The 19,541-nt window shown below is 30.3% G+C and overlaps 1 protein-coding gene across 3 annotated transcripts in view; it reads right to left on the bottom strand.

Moving 5' to 3' along the window:
* LOC143067045 (uncharacterized) overlaps window positions 1-19,541 on the bottom strand; it is a 58,003-nt gene that overhangs the window by 36,941 nt on the left and 1,521 nt on the right. For 2 of the 3 annotated variants that reach the window (XM_076240028.1, XM_076240030.1), the window contains exons 2-11: window positions 11,701-11,754; window positions 11,032-11,085; window positions 10,184-10,270; window positions 9,772-9,792; window positions 9,478-9,504; window positions 8,933-8,979; window positions 7,991-8,095; window positions 7,325-7,380; window positions 5,104-5,217; window positions 2,695-2,767 (exon numbers count right to left, since the gene is read on the bottom strand). In XM_076240028.1, the coding sequence (XP_076096143.1) occupies window positions 2,695-2,767; window positions 5,104-5,217; window positions 7,325-7,380; window positions 7,991-8,095; window positions 8,933-8,979; window positions 9,478-9,504; window positions 9,772-9,792; window positions 10,184-10,270; window positions 11,032-11,085; window positions 11,701-11,754 (638 nt within the window). The remainder of the gene's footprint in view (window positions 1-2,694; window positions 2,768-5,103; window positions 5,218-7,324; window positions 7,381-7,990; window positions 8,096-8,932; window positions 8,980-9,477; window positions 9,505-9,771; window positions 9,793-10,183; window positions 10,271-11,031; window positions 11,086-11,700; window positions 11,755-19,541) is intronic. The other variant, XM_076240029.1, reaches the window with a different exon arrangement.

Raw genomic sequence — 19,541 nt, 5'->3', positions numbered from 1 at the left:
TTTATGCATACTATGGGAAATGTTTGATCTTTATTGAGGACCACTATTTCTAGTTATTTTACATGATCTTTATTGAGGACCACTATTTCTAGTTATTTTACATGATCTTTATTGAGGACCACTATTTCTAGGTATTTTACATGATCTTTATTGAGGACCACTATTTCTAGTTATTTTACATGATCTTTATTGAGGACCACTATTTCTAGTTATTTTACATGATCTTTGTTGAGGACCTCTATTTTACATGATCTTTATTGAGGACCACTATTTCTAGGTATTTTACATGATCTTTATTGAGGACCACTATTTCTAGTTATTTTACATGATCTTTATTGAGGACAACTATTTCTACTTATTTTACATGATCTTTAATGAGGACCACTATTTCTAGTTATTTTACGTGGTCTTTATTGAGGACCACTATTTCTAGTTATTTTAAATGATCTTTATTGAGGACCACTATTTCTAGTTATTTTACATGATCTTTATTGAGGACCACTATTTCTAGGTATTTTACATGATCTTTATTGAGGACCACTATTTCTAGTTATTTGATCTTTATTGAGGACCACTATTTCTAGTTATTTTACATGATCTTTATTGAGGACCACTATTTCTAGTTATTTTACATGATCTTTATTGAGGACCACTATTTCTAGTTATTTTACATGATCTTTATTGAGGACCACTATTTCTAGTTATTTTATATGATCTTTATTGAGGACCACTATTTCTAGTTATTTTACATGATCTTTATTGAGGACCACTATTTCTAGGTATTTTACATGATCTTTATTGAGGACCACTATTTCTAGTTATTTTACATGATCTTTATTGAGGACCACTATTTCTAGTTATTTTATATGATCTTTATTGAGGACCACTATTTCTAGTTATTTTACATGATCTTTATTGAGGACCACTATTTCTAGGTATTTTACATGATCTTTATTGAGGACCACTATTTCTAGTTATTTTACATGATCTTTATTGAGGACCACTATTTCTAGGTATTTTACATGATCTTTATTGAGGACCACTATTTCTAGTTATTTTACATGATCTTTATTGAGGACCAATATTTCTAGGTATTTTACATGATCTTTATTGAGGACCACTATTTCTAGGTATTTTACATGATCTTTATTGAGGACCACTATTTCTAGTTATTTTACATGATCTTTATTGAGGACCACTATTTCTAGGTATTTTACATTATCTTTATTGAGGACCACTATTTCTAGGTACCCCGTATTTTACATGATCTTTATTGAGGACCACTATTTCTAGTTATTTTACATGATCTTTATTGAGGACCACTATTTCTAGTTATTTTACATGATCTTTATTGAGGACCACTATTTCCATTTATTTTACATGATCTTTATTGAGGACCACTATTTCTAGTTATTTTACATGATCTTTATTGAGGACCACTATTTCCATTTATTTTACATGATCTTTATTGAGGACCACTATTTCTAGTTATTTTACATGATCTTTATTGAGGACCACTATTTCTAGTTATTTTACATGATCTTTATTGAGGACCACTATTTCTAGTTATTTTACATGATCTTTATTGAGGACCACTATTTCTAGTTATTTTACATGATCTTTATTGAGGACCACTATTTCTAGTTATTTGATCTTTATTGAGGACCACTATTTCTAGTTATTTTACATGATCTTTATTGAGGACCACTATTTCTAGTTATTTTACATGATCTTTATTGAGGACCACTATTTCTAGGTATTTTACATGATCTTTATTGAGGACCACTATTTCTAGTTATTTGATCTTTATTGAGGACCACTATTTCTAGTTATTTTACATGATCTTTATTGAGGACCACTATTTCTAGTTATTTTACATGATCTTTATTGAGGACCACTATTTCTAGGTATTTTACATGATCTTTATTGAGGACCACTATTTCTAGTTATTTGATCTTTATTGAGGACCACTATTTCTAGTTATTTTACATGATCTTTATTGAGGACCACTATTTCTAGTTATTTTACATGATCTTTATTGAGGACCACTATTTCTAGGTATTTTATATGATCTTTATTGAGGACCACTATTTCTAGTTATTTTACATGATCTTTATTGAGGACCACTATTTCTAGTTATTTTACATGGTCTTTATTGAGGACCACTTTTTCTAGTTATTTTACATGATCTTTATTGAGGACCACTATTTCTACTTATTTTACATGGTCTTTATTGAGGACCACTATTTCTAGGTATTTTACATGATCTTTATTGAGGACCACTATTTCTAGGTTATATTTCCTGGGTTGTATACTTATGGAATGATCTTCATGGAAGCTCCCTACGTTTCCTTTTTTGCACACTTAAGGAAATTTTTGATCTTCATGGAAGACCCAATTCTTTTTTTGTAAATGAAGAAACTGGTTGACTAACAAGGAGGACCTTTATTTTCTGGGGTTTTTTTTTGCATGTTTTGGGAAATGGTTAACAGCCTAGTAAGACATCTATTTCCTGTTTTAATGTTTACTTTGGGAAGTGGTTGACCCTAATGGAAAACCTTTTTTCTCTCTTTTAAATCTGACATCTCTACAAATAATTGTGGCTACTTTAAAAACAATTTTTTGTTTCTTTTCATTTTTCTCTTTGTATTTGTTTCTAATTCATTTTGAATCTAATACATTTCCTATACTTACCTCTTAACCTGTTTTTGCTGCTTTTCTAAATTTTTCATCAGCTCTTTCAAATGTTCTCCAAGATACATCAACTCTATGAAAATAATAAGAATTTGATTCAATAGTTCAAGTGCAAGTCAAGTATTGAATGCCAATAACAGCTGCGCCCTGAGCCCATGATACGGCCGATGTCTTGTGTGGAAGTTTCATGCAATAATCATAAATAGTTTCTGAGAAAGTTTTAAGCAATAACCATATATTCTTTTTGAGATACGGCAGGACATGTGAAACCCCACCCCCCTCTTTTTTTTTTTTACATAAAACTAAATATAACTTAAATAAAATTTTGAATCAAAACCAAAAAATATATAGATCTTTAGATTAATATAACAAAGAAGTGTGTAAAGTTTTAAACAATAATCATAAATCGTTTTTGAGATATAGCGCACAATGTAAACAAAAACTCCCCCTTTTTTACAAAATACTCAATAACTCAAAAATTAAATTTTGAATCATCACCAAAAAGTATACAAATCTTAAGATTAATATAACTAAGAAGTGTGTTAAGTTTGAAGCAATTATCAAAAATTGTTTTTGAGAAACAGTGCGACATGTGAAAAAAACACACCCATGTTTTAGTTACAAAGTGCCGTAACTCAAAAAGTTTTAGTCTTATTTTCATCAAAAAGTATACAGATCATTTGACCATCATAAGAAACAACTATATTAAGTTTCATGAAATTTGGATAAGTCATTCTCAAGTTACGGGGCGACATGTTTACGCCAGACAGACAGACGGAGGGACAGACAGACGGACGGACACCAGACATTTGTATTAACAGAGTATTATCAATAGATGACCAAAGAATGAGTGTAATATCCAAACAATATTAAAAAGCATCATTCAAATATTTGCTTGATGCAGTTACTTGAGACATATTGTAACGTTTGTGGGTCATCGTAAATTCCCCTTTTTCTATTTTTAGATACTATATATAACTATAGTTGTCCGGTCACTTTTTCGCGGGGATCGTTTATCTCGTGCTTGAACTCAATGTCCAGACTTGGATATTTAAACCTCGTCAGGGCAGTATTTCTTTAGATTGGGGAAAACTTTCGTACTGGTAAGTTGTACATTTAAATTTCATTTTATTTTGTATTTTGATGTTTGACTTAAATATTTATCTCTTCTCATTTGATATATTCTTTTCGGTCTTGTAGTCAAACAGTTCTAAAATATTAAATTACGTTTCCGTTCCAGAATAAATAGAGGGAATTGTACACTAGCTAGAGATTTTATGATTTCGGGTTTATAAAGAGATGGAGTTCATTTTGATAGCGATATTTAAACAGATGGTTAATCCGAGGGGTATTTTGGAGTAACGGTCGTCAATCTACGGAATTGTTCGTGCCTTACTCTGAAATAGAATTTTGTATTATCGCATGTTTTGGTTTTGGATCTTGAACTGGTCAATGATATTGAAAAACGTTTTCAGACATTGCTCTGGTTGGATTGAAAATTAAACAGGTATAGAGAAATGCGATGTTTTTTTTTACTGGATCGATTTTTGTTCCCTAGTCATAGAATAATGAGGTTCATGATCTAGTCTAACAAAGTCGGTGGGAACCAGTGGGTATAATTTCTTTTGTCTCGGAAGGTTGACGTCACAACTTGATTGATTGGATAAAATTTTAGTGAAAGACGACTAGTGTACAGCTCTCAATATTTTAAGAATACAGACACCTCAAAATTCTAGTATCATATTATTTCATTCCATTAGATAGCACTAAGGCCAAACGCTTCTTTGAATTGGTAAACTTGTAATGGGTATTTTTCACCGCATCGTTTGTTCAAAAAAAGGGGAAGTTCGAAAATGTATTGAAATTCTGAATTGATATTTTCACATGGATATACCACGATATTTATGTATTTATATTGTCTTTGTCTATTAAATATGAAACTGTTTTATGAATTTTGGTCATTTGTTATATGAGCAAATACATTGCTTGGCAAATCGTCATCACTGTCATATTTTAGGTTTCGTATACCTGTCACTTATTGAATTTATTGTTTCGTTGTATTGTCAGTATGCTGTCAGAAGTCCTGGAGCGAAAGCACAGGCCGAACCCTCTCTACCAGTAACGTAAACGGCTGAGCTAGCGGGGTATAATGTAATGAGACAGATTATGAATGAAAAATACGTTTACACACGAAAACCCATTTACGTTGCAATATGTAGTGATTTTGTGACATTGATACAACATACTCATTTCTTGTCCAATTATTGTAGAAATTATACATGATGAATGCATAAAGTAGTAGTGACTTTAATCAAAGTGATTCTAGATAAACACCTTATCATGGAACATAATCATGGAACATAACCACGGAACATAATCATGAAACATAATCATCAAAATACACTGTACCTTCATTTCCTTCCAAGCGTACTTGATTTAACATAGAAACAATTTGGTCAGCAGCATTTTTCCATGGAACTGGATCTGTATCTCCTCCTCCAGCAGGACTAGCCTGGACACTTACTGTCAATTAAAGCACTTAAATATTCCATCATTATACATGCTTTAAATTCGATTATGAAAGTTTTTTTTGAAAGATTTAAAATAAGAATAATAATAATAACCAATACAATAGCAAGTCCAATAAAAAAGGACCCATAACATAATACATTGATAGTCATAAAATGTCTCCAACTTTTCACTATAAATATTTGTCAATACCATCCAATGATAAATTTAAATCATTAGGAGTATCAACGGTTATAACCATGATAAAAATTCGTAAGGGTTCCACGGAACCCGGTGTCTCGCCTACTTTTTCTGTTAATCGCAGACTCAACAAAAATGAGGAAAAACATCAATCAAAATTTCCCTCACGATACTGTCACGATACACGATTGAAAGAAACTTCCAAGTTTGGTAAAAAAAATCCAGGATAATTTATGAATCTAATAAATGTTTTATAAACTTTAACTGCAGACTGTATGTAATGTTAACTGGAAGAAAAACTAAGTCCATTTATAAGTAAAATACGGAAAAAGTGATTTTTTTTTTTTACAAAATTTACTTCTGAATAATATCTTATGATCAGAAATAAGCTTTTGTCTAAGTTTGGTAAAAATCCATGATAGTTTAAGAACATTATAAAAATTTTAAAAACTTAAACCACAGAGTGAATGTTTTGTTTCTGGCAAAAAAACTAACTAAGTCCATTTATAAGTAAAATACGGAAAAGTGGAAATTTATTTTTACAAAATTTTCTTCTTGATACTATCTTATGATCATAAACAAGCTTCTGTCCAAGTTTGGTACAAATCCTTGATAGTTTATGAAAGTTATTAAAATTTTAAAAACTTTAACCACAGAGTGAATGTAATGTTTCCTCGCAGAAAAACTAAGTCCATTTATAAGTAAAATACGGAAAAGTGGAAATTTATTTTCACAACATTTTCTTCTTGTTACTATCTTATGATCATAAACAAGCTTCTGTCCTAGTTTGGTACATATCAAGGATAGTTTATGAAAGTTATTAAAATTTTAAAAACTTTAACCACAGAGTGAATGTAATGTTTCCTCGCAGAAAAACTAAGTCCATTTATAAGTAAAATACGGAAAAAATGGAATTTTATTTTTACAAAATTTACTTCTGGATACTTTCTTATGATCATAAACAAGCTTCTGTCCAAGTTTGGTAGAAATTCAGTATAGTTTAAGAAAGTTATTAAAATTTCAAAAACTTTAACCACAGAGTGAATATTTGTTGACGCCGCCGACGACGCCGACGACGACGGAATGTAGGATCGCTTAGTCTCGCTTTTTCGACTAAAGTCGAAGGCTCGACAAAAATCTTCTGGACAATAAGCAATCACTAAATGCAGCTAAAATCTCTCTTTCTTTACAACTAATTGATCTATTTACATTGATACAGGAGTTATTGTAGTGAACAGAAACCTCAAAGTTTGTTATTTTGAAATGTATAAAGGGTAATATCTAACTTATAAACAACAAACTGTGAAAACAGTTCAAATCAACCTGTTTGCAGTTCCTAGCTTTATGTTACAATATTTTAATGAGAAGAAACCTTAGGATTAATACTTTTTTCACCATTAATAAGGGTCACATATCTAAAACAAAGTAATGTGTGAAATATGTCAAACTATACATTGATCTGTGTTCATTAGTTCTAAACATTCTTTTTTAAATTTCAAAGGATCTCATTTTTAAAGAATATTCCAGTTCAGTATTTCAAGATTTGTGTGTTTCCTTGTAAAACATGAAAGAAGATATCTCTGAAATGACAACTGTTTGTATAAACCAATATTTAATTTAAGGTTGTTAACAACTTATTAATTTCTAATGATTTTGGAGGGAAAGATCAGAAAGAAATCATAATATTTACAATGTCTCTGACAAGACATTAATCCAAGCATAGAGAAATGAGTACATTTTACAAGTTTAAATCAGTTTACATATTATACTGTATGCCTCTGACAAGACAAATCGAGTATAGATAAATGAGTATAAGTTTAATTCAATTTACATTTTATACTCCCCATTTTATAAGTTTAACTCAATTTACATATTATACTCACCATTTTTTAAGTTTAACTTAATTTACATATAAACTCACCATGTTGCATTACCTTGACATTGCTAACCATGTCCATTTCTAATTTCTTTTTCTCCCTGTTAAAGAAACAGTCATTATCAACACACTAAAATAATACATCTTACTTATGATATTTTAGAAGAAAGGTATGAATCTTACTAAAATATCTACTCACAGCACCATCAACATACAGTCATCCGACCTGATACATATAGAATAATAGGTAGCTTTGTTTTTGATACTGACTATATCATGTGGAATATCTAGACGAGCCCGTTAGGGCGAGTTAAGATATTCCACATGATACAGTCAGTATCAAAAACGAAACTACCTATTATTCTGTTTATCGGTAATTATGACGTCACACAATGTATTTCCTAATATTTTCAGTGATACAGCCAGTACGTTGATACTCGAAAATATTAGGCAGTAACATCAAAGGGAAAATATACGAATTACCGATAAAGTAATACATTGTATCAATAAACCTCTAATCTCAATTTCACACTAAAATATCATGCAATCAATAAAAATAAAGAAATAAACTGCTTCAAATAATGTTTTTATGATTTCAAAAATATTTTCAGCAGTATTTTTCTTCTTGATTTTAACCAAGAAAGAATGTGTCACTATAAACCAAAATATATAAAATGATCATTTTTGTTTCTAATCATGATACCAACTTACTTCTCTAAGGCCAGGAGTTTCTTAGGATCTAAGTTACCCATCTTGAGATGTCGCTGCACACGTTTCATTTTCTCAAAAGTAATGATGGTGGCATTGAAACTTTTACTGTAAATATACATGTCATTATCATATACAGTAGAAATACAAATATACAATTCATTATTATATACAGTAGAAATACAAATATACAATTCATTATTATATACAGTAGAAATACAAATATACAATTCATTATCATATACAGTAGAAATACAAATATACAATTCATTATTATATACAGTAGAAATACAAATATAAAATTCATTATTATATACAGTAGAAATACAAATATAAAATTCATTATTATATATAGTAAAAATACAAATATAGTAGAAATACAAATATAAAATTCATTATTATATACAGTAGAAATACAAATATAAAATTCATTATTATATACAGTAAAAATACAAATATAAAATTCATTATTATATACAGTAGAAATTCATTATTATATACAATAGAAATACAGATATAAAATTCATTATTATATACAGTAGAAATACAGATATAAAATTCATTATTATATACAGTAGAAATACTCCGATATTGTAAATAGACATTCATTAATTTTCCAAGTTATAAAGGGGCATAACTCTAAAAAGATAATTGACTTTCTGTCCTTTGATCGCTGTCTTTGAGTTTTGGTTCTTATGATTGTGTATGAACTTCATTAAATTTGGAACAGAAAACTTAAGTGTGAGCGTGGAAACAAAACACTTAATGCTCTGTTTTTACCCTACCATATAATTTCAAACATACAAATTGAATAATTTTACACTCCAACTACAATATTGAATATGCTTCCCTTTTTGTGACAACTGATAAAGTCAATGTAGTATTTTTCAATGTGTAAGCATCAATACAATTATTGATCAGATAGCTATGTTACTTAGTACTTACTCTAGTTCAGTCTCTTCCTCCTTATTCATAGATACATCAAGTTCTTCCTACAATAAATATTCATCTCCATTAATTTCTCTGTTATTTTATAGCAAGTACAGAATGAAATATTACATTTTTGGTATTAAACATGTGTTCTTCGGTTGCTGTCTTTCTGTTTATATCCATAAATTCATACCAACAAATTTCATCAAATAGCAATTATATTAAAAAGCATTTGTGACAATCATCATAATCATATAAAAAAGATACCTTAATTTCAGCACACGGTTTTCCTGTTTTACTTGTTTATAGGATTGCTGTGTCATTGATGTAACTTTAACATTTACTTTTATTCAAATGTAGTTTAGAGTCAACCTTAAGAGCATTGGGTCTTCAGAAGTTCCATTGCATATCAATGCATATGAATTATAATTACATTTGCAGAATAAAATGATTTCTGATATGAAAATGAATAACGATGGAATGAAAAAAAGGAACAGAAGTTATATAACATTATTTGCAATAAAATATATATTCCATGATTTTAACTTAGATATACTTACCAACTCTGAATGATCTGCTGAAAACCACTGAAAAATAATATCATTTAAATAATAAACATGATAAATAAAACATTTATTTGATAAACATGATTAAAATACAACATTTATTTCATATACTTAAAATGTTATTTATTATTTAACTTTGCACAACAGAGTATTCATTAATCAATTTCATTGCCACATATTTATTTCCATTCGAAATTACAGAAAAATATCACAATACAGGAAGTGGGACCAAAAAAGGGTTATCAGCTCAGAATAAACACTGTTATTATATTGGTGAAGTTTACTTACATCAGCTAACTGGTACAAAAGCTACAAAAAGACAGAACATATCAGATGTATTTACTGATAAATAGAGAACATAAACAAAACATTTTATTTAATTTCAAAAGTTACTTTGTCTTTGTAGAATAGAAAAATATCAAACTGAAAAGCAAACTTAATGATCAACATTTTAATACTTTGAAGAAACATTGAAGCATTGAAAGTTTATCTTTTTAACAAGAAAAATATTGTTATCAAAATTTACTTGAAATTGAATCATGCACTTTTAATGGTATTTATCTATTTTAAGTGTGTGTGTATGAGTGTGATATGTAAAAACATCAAAGTATGTTGACAATTTTTGTTTTTTTTTCTTCTGGCAGCATATTACATTGATTATAGAATTATCAGCGATATATACTATACTGTTTGTACTTACTTCATCTCTCTCATTAATTGCACCAATGGTATTCTCTGTTACCTCCTGATCATATTGGCCTAACAATGCTTCTATTGTCTCCTTCATCTGAAACAAAAAAAATCTAATATCTGACAGGGATAGTACTGTCATGCATAAAAATGATTCTGTTGAGATCCTTATTTACAATAACAGATATTAATAGAAACTAAACATAGCCATAAAAAAAAGATTGGTTTACTGAGTTCACCAATAGAAATTTGTTAGTGAGATGCTGATTACTGAGGCTTTGATTAATATTGTTGCTTACGTTGATTCAATAAGTTAAGGCAACATCCGTTGCACTGAAGAAAAAGTATATAAAGTAATCCTCATTAAAGGGTTATGGGTCGATAAAAAGTAAAATCACAAAAATACTTAACTCCGAGGAAAATTCAATCAGAAAGTCCCTTATCACATGGCAAAATCAAATAACAAAACACATCAAAAATGAATGGACACCAACTGTCAACCAAAAATAAGATAACCAAAACATGTTTGTACTCAATGTACTTAACAACTTAACTACCAATTTAAGGAACTTCAGTGGCAAGCATGTTTATTTCTTATTTAAAATATATGACATAAAACAAGTCATAATGATTGCCTGGGCAATTGCTTATTTAAGCCCATGTTGTCTTTTTTTTCACCAAAATTGTCCAAGCAAATTCTAAAAAAAATCAATTATTTACATCTTTGTCATGTGGTCTTACATGAATAGTTGTCTTGCTGGTTATCATACCATATTTGCATGTTGTTTTTTTTTTATTTTTATTTTATCTGCATTTCTACAGAGATGCAATTGTCTAAATATGTGTATGATTACATACCTCACCTTGTTGCATATTCTTTAACTTGTTTCTTGTATTTTTCACAACTCCATCCTGAAAAAACAGCTACAGATAATGAAATAATTATTAGATAATAAGAATATCTAATACCACATGCCCCCCTCATAGAGAGGATGAGCTTTTTATAATGCCCTGCTGGTATAATTTTTTCTATCATTAGGAAGTGCCACAAGAAATGAGATCTTATAAAACTTCATATAAATACATTTTAAAAGATCCACTCCCTAACAAATGTCTCCCATTTCAATTTTAACTGATTATTGAGTTCATCTGATGTTTAACAGGGCAAAAAAACAGCATACAAATTTTAAGTGTAACTGATTATAAAAGTTGCCATCATGGAGACAAGAAAGTTTTTATGAACTCCTAAAACTGTTGCTATACAAGACAAAGGTCATACCAACATGTTAGTGACAACAAATCAATAAAGCAAATACAGTTGATCTATCAATAATAGTAATACTAAGAGGCAGACAACTTCCTTTAAATGGTAGTTGCAATTATTAAAGTCTATATCTCACCATTACCATAGAAAAAGTAATACAGATTTCTTTATTTTCATGCAGGCAAGACAATCAATTAAATGCTACAAAAAGCAAACCATATATAAATGTGTGTATATAGTAACATGAGTACTTTAACTCTTACCCTTTTCTGTACTTCTTTCTCATAGTCGTTCAGAGTATCATACTCAAACAGAGTCTGTAACATAAATAAATAGTATTACTGACAATAACAGATAAAACATGAGTTATAAACAATAACATTTCTGAAAATAAAACATAAAACAGAAATAGCATTACTGACATGACTGACAATAAAACATAGTATTACTGACATAAATCAAAAAATGTAAAAAGCAGCCATAACTGACAATAGAACAGAAATTGTAAACAATATCATTACTGACATGACTGACAAGAAAACATAAATGTAAACAATAGCATTACTGACATAAAACAAAAAACATAAAATGTAGTATAACTAGCATAACTGCATAAGTAGCATAACTGACAATAGATTACACATTGTAAACAATAGCATTAATGACAATAAAGCATAAAATTTAAAGAATAACATAACTGACAATAAAACATAAAATGTAAACAAATGTGTAACTGACAATAAAACAAAATGTAAAAAATGGCATTACTGACAACAAAACATAAAACATAAAAAGTAAACAATATCATTACTGACAATAAAACATTGTCATAAACATAAAATATTAACATCTATAATGGTTTACTTTTGTAATTTGAGATTTGGATGGAGAGTTGTCTCAATTGGCAATCATACCCCATCTCTAAGTTGTGTCTAAATCGCATTAGTGGCATAAAACATACAATACAATATGTAAACAATAGCATTACTGACAATAAAACATAATAATAATGTGTAAACAATAATGTTACTGACAATAAAACACAGTAATAATACATTATAAACATGTAAACAATAGCATTACTAACAATAAAACATATTATTGTATAGCAATATAATATTTCCCACAGAACGTAACCAAAAGTTAGCGTGCAATAAATTCTAATATTGCACTAGTGCAATAAATCTTCAAAATTCATGACGTCATCAACGTTTAATTCTTAGTTTAAACCAATTTTTACTTTCAAATATTATATTGCTATACAATAAAAGGGTTATTGCATGAATATTGGGGAATATTGTCCCTCGTAGAACATATATTGCACTCGCAAGCTCGTGCAATATAAAATTCTACTCGGGACAATATTCCCCAATATTCATGCAATAACCCTATAGTACATATTAGGTAAACAATAATGTTACTGACAATAAAACATAGTAATAATACATTATAAACATGTAAACAATAGCATTACTAACAATAAAACATAGTACATATTAGGTAAACAATAGCATTACTGACAATAAAACATAGTACATATTAGGTAAACAATAATGTTACTGACAATAAAACATAGTAATAATACATTATTATAGTATTAATGAATGGGTGTTTTTATAATGGCCCTGTTATATGTCCAAGGTCTGTTATAATGGTCGAGGAAGTCTGTAATGGCCCGAGGCAACGCCGAGGGCCATTACAGACATCCGAGGCCATTATTACTGACCGAGGACATATAACAGAGCCATTATAAAAACACCCATTTCTTAATACATTTATTAACCAACTGAATAAAAGTGTATGTGTTAATATACCAAATATCCAAGATATTAAGTTGACAGAAGTTATGTGTTGAAAAACAGGAGGAACAGTGATCCCTATATATGGTTCTTTAATGTTGGTTGCTGGTTACTAAATTAAATAAAATACAAAAAAGTATTATACTCTTTACAACTTAATTTTATTAACTTTATTAAAAACCCTAACTGTGCTTTACACAGACAAACCAGGCATTAATACAGGGCCATTACAGAAAAACTGGGCCATTACAGAAAAAACAGGGCCATGACAGAAAAACAGGGCCATTACAGAAAAACAGGGCCATTACAGAAAAAACAGGGCCATTACAGAAAAACAGGGCCATTACAGAAAATATGTTATTTTTAATAACCAGTCTTTTTTGGCAATAATGTACTTAGTTGGTTAATAAAAACATGTAAACAATAGCATTACTAACAATAAAACATAGTACATATTAGGTAAACAAAAGCACTACTGACAATAAAACATAGTACATATTAGGTAAACAAAAGCACTACTGACAATAAAATATAGTACATATTAGGTAAACAAAAGCACTACTGACAATAAAACATAGTACATATTAGGTAAACAATAACATTACTGACAATAAAACATAGTACATATTAGGTAAACAATAGCACTACTGACAATAAAACATAGACTTTTTAGTACATATTAGGTAAACAAAAGCACTACTGACAATAAAACATAGTACATATTAGGTAAACAAAAGCACTACTGACAATAAAACATAGTACATATTAGGTAAACAAAAGCACTACTGACAATAAACATAGTACATATTAGGTAAACAATAGCATTACTGACAATAAAACATAGTACATATTAGGTAAACAAAAGCACTACTGACAATAAAACATAGTACATATTAGGTAAACAAAAGCACTACTGACAATAAAACATAGTACATATAAGGTAAACAATAGCACTACTGACAATAAAACATAGTACATATTAGGTAAACAAAAGCACTACTGACAATAAAACGTAGACTTTTTAGTACATATTAGGCAGCAACCATTTGATTTTCTGGGGGGGGGCTATGGTTTTTTTTTCTGTACAAACTTTTTTTTTCGCCTGTGGCGAAAAACAATCTATTTTTTTCGCGACAAGTCGAAAACAATTTTTTTCTTTCAATTTTAGCATTACATATGGTGGCAGCTGAGGGTGAAATAAACAATTTTTTTTTCTCAGAATCAAAGACAAATTATTTTTTTCTCCAAAAACTCCCAAAAAAACCATAGCAAATTTATCTTTGCTATTCATTAAATTAGAGAAGCTCATAGTATTTTTAATTTTACAAATATCTGCAGGCAAAAATTTCAGCCTTTCAGCATTAAAGAAAGTACAATCATATATATAATGAAATTCATCTCCTAACACATTGCTGTTACATAAATCACATATTCTTTCTGATCTATCAATGCTATAAAATCTACCACATTCAATAGGTAACCTATGACTACTGCATCTATATTTACACAAATTAATTCTAAGATCAAAAGCAGGGGCGGATGCAGGAATTTTCGAAAGGGGGGGTGCTAACCCAGGGCAAAGGGTGGGGTGCAAAACATATGTCCCGATACAAATGCATTGATCGGCAAAAATAAAGGGGGGGGGGTGCGCACCCCCGGAACCCCCCCCCCCCCCCCTGGATCCGCCACTGAAAAGGCAATGTAGTTAAATAATCTTCAAAACCAAACTCAGACTTATACATTCTATAATTTAAACATTTTGAGGTATTAAAGATAAGATAAGATAAGATAAATTTTATTTTCCAAATTAGGTCCCCAGGGGGGCATATACACATAACATATATGATTGATACAACATACAGTATTTTACATATAACATTGTAAAATAAACTATTGAAATAGTCATACAGGTATTATTTGTTAAATAAAAAAGTATTTGAGAGTTGCTACTCCAGAGATGTGGCAAACCCCATTTATTTATTTACTTTTTTTTCTCACTTGATTTTATAATATTTTTTTGCTGAAAATGACATTGTATAAATTTAAAATATAAAAAAAAATGATTGTTTAGCTGCAACAGACACCAAGGGACGATGCTCTAGGATTGTGATCTTAAAAGCTCTAACGATCCTCCTCGTATCTGATGCAGAAAAACAAACACAAATGAAAAAAGTTTATGTTTATTCACAGCAAATAACATATACTGCAGTAAACAGGTATTGAGAATAGTGTAGGTTTCCCTACTGCAACAGACACCAAGGGGCGGTACTCAAGGAGCTGTGGTATTTACACAGTCCTCCTCGTGTCTGAAGCAGACAAGAAAGCCACATAATTAACAATTTTTCGAAATAAATTTACATGCAGCAGTGAGAATAGACTTATCTTCTGTGTTCATAAGCCATATCAGTTTATCTCTTGCGTTAAGAGTTAAAAAGTTGGGGCAACTTTTAGTTATCTCTTGAAATAGATGATTGCGGTCATCATTAAATTTAACACATTGGAATAAAAAATGATATTCATCCTCCACATCTCCGGAGTTACAACGAGTACAAGTTCTGTCATTTAGGAGAGTACCCTGATACCTTCCAGACTCAATTCTTAAGTGGTGTGATGAAATTCTGAGCTTTGTTAAGCTTCCTCTCTGTTCAAAATTCCCAATAATGGAAAGATATTTTTCTCTTCCAAAAACTGATTTAAATGTAACATAAGTTCTAAGTTTACCATCTGAATGCTTTACCAAATCAGTGTTCCACAAGTCTATAAAATATGATTTTAATATTTTTTTTATATTAGCTTTGAAGCTATTAATTTTTGGTAATGGTGAAGATAGATGATTGATGTCTGGGATCATTTCAAGAATTGACTTCATAGAGCCATACCAAGATGGTTTTTTTGAGTGAGAAAGATTCTGTGATGTTACATAAGCATCTTTAAGAAGAGAAAATTGGGAATCAAGATTTTCCAAGCGATACCAGTAATTTAACATGGATTTAATCACATTATAATATAGTGGGAATCGTCCTAGCTCGGATAAAATTCCAAAATTCATGGATTTTTTATGAACACCTAAAACCAGTTTACAAAATTTTATATGTAGTCGCTCACATTTTAAACTGGAATAGATTTTTTCAAATGGTAAAGTTCCATTTCTGAATCTTGCTGAGAATGGATTAAAAGTTCCCCATATTTCAGACCCATATAGGAGTATTGGTTTTATGGTATGATCAAATACATGTAAGCTGGTACTTATGCTTGGATTAAGTGATAATAAATTCTTGTACAATTTATAATAAGCCTTCAAGGACTTTTTATACAGTTCATTCTGAGCATATGAAAATGACCCTGATGCACTAAAGTGCAAACCAAGATATTTATAATTATTAACACTCTCAATCAACATATTTTCATAAGTAAATTTTTCACAAATGTGTCTGCCTGCTTTGTTGAATATCAGAACCTTTGTTTTGGTGTGATTTACACTTAAACACCAATCTTTACAATATTTTTCTAGGATGTTTAGTCTTGTTTGCAATCCTTTAGCAGATGTTGATAAAAGGACCAAATCATCTGCATATAATAAGCAATTAACTGGTTTCTCATTAAGTATAACAGGGTCTTCACTTTCTTTTAAATACTCTGGCAAGTCATTTATAAATAACTTAAATAGATTGGGACTTAAATTGTCCCCTTGTTTAACTCCAAGTTTTATTTGGAAAAAATCTGTTACTCTGGATTGAATTTTAACACAAGATTTACTTGATTCATACATGTGTTTAATAACATTATAAAATGAAGTACCCACGCCCGCAGATAGTAGTTTCAACTTAATACCAGTATGAATGACTGTGTCGAAAGCTTTCTGAAAATCCACAAAGCAGGCATAAACCCTTCCATCCTTTGAATTACAATATTTATCAAAAATACATTTAATAATAAACATGTGATCTGAAGTTCTAGCTTTTTTTGTAAAACCTAATTGACATTCATGAATTAATTTATGTTTCAATAAAAAATCATCAAACCTACTATTTAGAACACTATTAAACACTTTTCCAATGGCACTGGTCACTGTGATTCCTCTATAATTGTTAGGATTTGTAATGTCACTAGATTTGTGAATTGTTGAGATGTAACCATCACTCCAGCACTTGGGATAAATTCCAGAAGAAAGACAAGTGTTAAAAAGTTTTTTAAGAATAGGTAATAGAATTGATTGACCATGTTTTAACATATTGTTTGATATGTTATCCATCCCTGGACTTTTGTTAGGTTTTAGTTTAGCTAAAGCTTTTGATATTTCAGTGTCTTTTATGGAAATATCAAGCTCATTAAAGCATTTTACTGTCTCTAATTTATCTAGCTGTTTTTGTAATTCTTCCAGGCGTGCCTTGAATTTGTCCTGTAAAGTATTCAGATTTTGAAAATGTGAAAACCATGTAGATGAATCAATTGTAGAATAATTTTCATCATGTTTTTTGGTGTCCTTCAAGTCATTTATAAGGTTCCAGTACAGTTTTGGATTGTCTGCGTGTAAATTTTCTAATTGATTAAGCAAGGATTGTTTGTATTGTCTGTATGTTTGTTTCCTTGTTTTATTGTACTGACGATAAAGTTTGTAAAAATGATTTTTAACAAGTGGGTCTTTTGGATGCTTTGAGTATATTTTCCCATAATTTAAAAGATGCATTCTCATATTTTTTAGGTCCTTGTTAAACCACTTTTTGTGTTTTTTATGTTTTTTACTGTTTATTTTTGGTCTTTTTAAAGATTTGCAAGCAGCTAAGTGTATAATATTACTTAGCTCTTGACATGTGTCATCAACTGATATTTGTGAGTTGTGTGTTGTCTTATCGTTTAAATTGTGTAATTGGGTTTGAATGTCAGCAGAGCCCAGTGCCATTAGAAAGTTATTAGCCGAATCATCATCCCATCTAAAATTAGGTGACAAGGGGTGTGTATTTTTGTCTTGAAATAGATTTTCTTGCTTATATGTAGCAAGTATTTCCCATTCTAGTTTACAATGAGTATCTGACAATGTTGGTATAAAATCTGAGACCTTAAAATACAAGATTTGGTCCAGGATACTCTCCGACAGAATAACATAATCAACAGTACTAGACCCGTTTGGTGTATGACATGTATATGTACCAAACTTTAATATCTGAGCCTTCCATTCATTTACAAACAAATTGTGGTCACACCTAACAGCTGCTGATCTTGATTTCCCGCCATAATTATCTCCCCTTTTAATACTAGAATCTTAGATTTGTTATGCGGCGACTGCAATACAAGTGCAGGCCCGTAGCCAGGAATTTCCTAGGGGGGGTTCGTTGGACTCATGAACTCGACTTTAACAGTCACAATTTGAACAAAACGTTGACTTTAACAGTGCTTATTTGATTTCAAGGGGGGGGGGGGGGTCGTCCCTGGCTACGGGTATGAAGTGATAGAATCTGATAGGTTTAGCTAGGTTTAGCTAGCTATCACGAAAGCCAGATTTAATCCACCATTTTCTACCTAAGAAAATGCCTGTACAAAGTCAGGAATATGACGGTTGTCCATACAGTTGTCCCTACAGTTGTCCCTACAGTTGTCCAGTATCCATTTGTTTGATGTGTTTGCATGAACTTTTTATTTTTTTTTTATGCCCCAACTACGATAGTAGAGGGGCATTATGTTTTCTGGTCTGTGCCTCCGTTCGTTCGTCCGTCTGTGTGTCCGTCTGTGCGTCCGTCCGTCTGTGCGTCCGTTCGCTTCAGGTTAAAGTTTTTGGTCGAGGTAGTTTTTGATGAAGCTGAAGTCCAATCAACTTGAAACTTGATACACATGTTCCCCATGATATGATCTTTCTTATTTTAATGCCAAATTATAGTTTTGACCCCAATTTCATGGTTCACTGAACATAGAAAATGATAGTGCAAAGTTCAGGTTAAAGTTTTTGGTCAAGGTAGTTTTTGATGAAGTTAAAGTTACATCAACTTGAAACTTAGTACACATGTTCCCTATGATATGATCTTTCTAATTTTAATTCCAAATTAAAGTTTTGACCCCAATTTCATGGTCCACTGAACATAGAAAATGATAGTGCGAGTGGGGCATCCGTATACTATGGACACATTCTTGTTTCATATGATTTGATTACAGCCTGTTTTAAATTTTCCTCGGAGATCAGTATTTTTTGTTTTTTGGCTTTTTCTAGGAATTTTGTATAATCATTACTTTGTTGTTAAAACCACAAAAAAAAATCATCAGTTTAATTTATTTTACTCCAAGCCATCATAGCTTTAAAAATTGTTCCACCTCAC

This window comes from Mytilus galloprovincialis, chromosome 3, assembly GCF_965363235.1.
Source record: "Mytilus galloprovincialis chromosome 3, xbMytGall1.hap1.1, whole genome shotgun sequence".
NCBI classification, from domain to species: domain Eukaryota; kingdom Metazoa; phylum Mollusca; class Bivalvia; order Mytilida; family Mytilidae; genus Mytilus; species Mytilus galloprovincialis.
The sequence above is the reverse complement of the archived record's forward strand: the minus strand, read 5'-3'. Positions and strand labels throughout refer to the sequence as shown.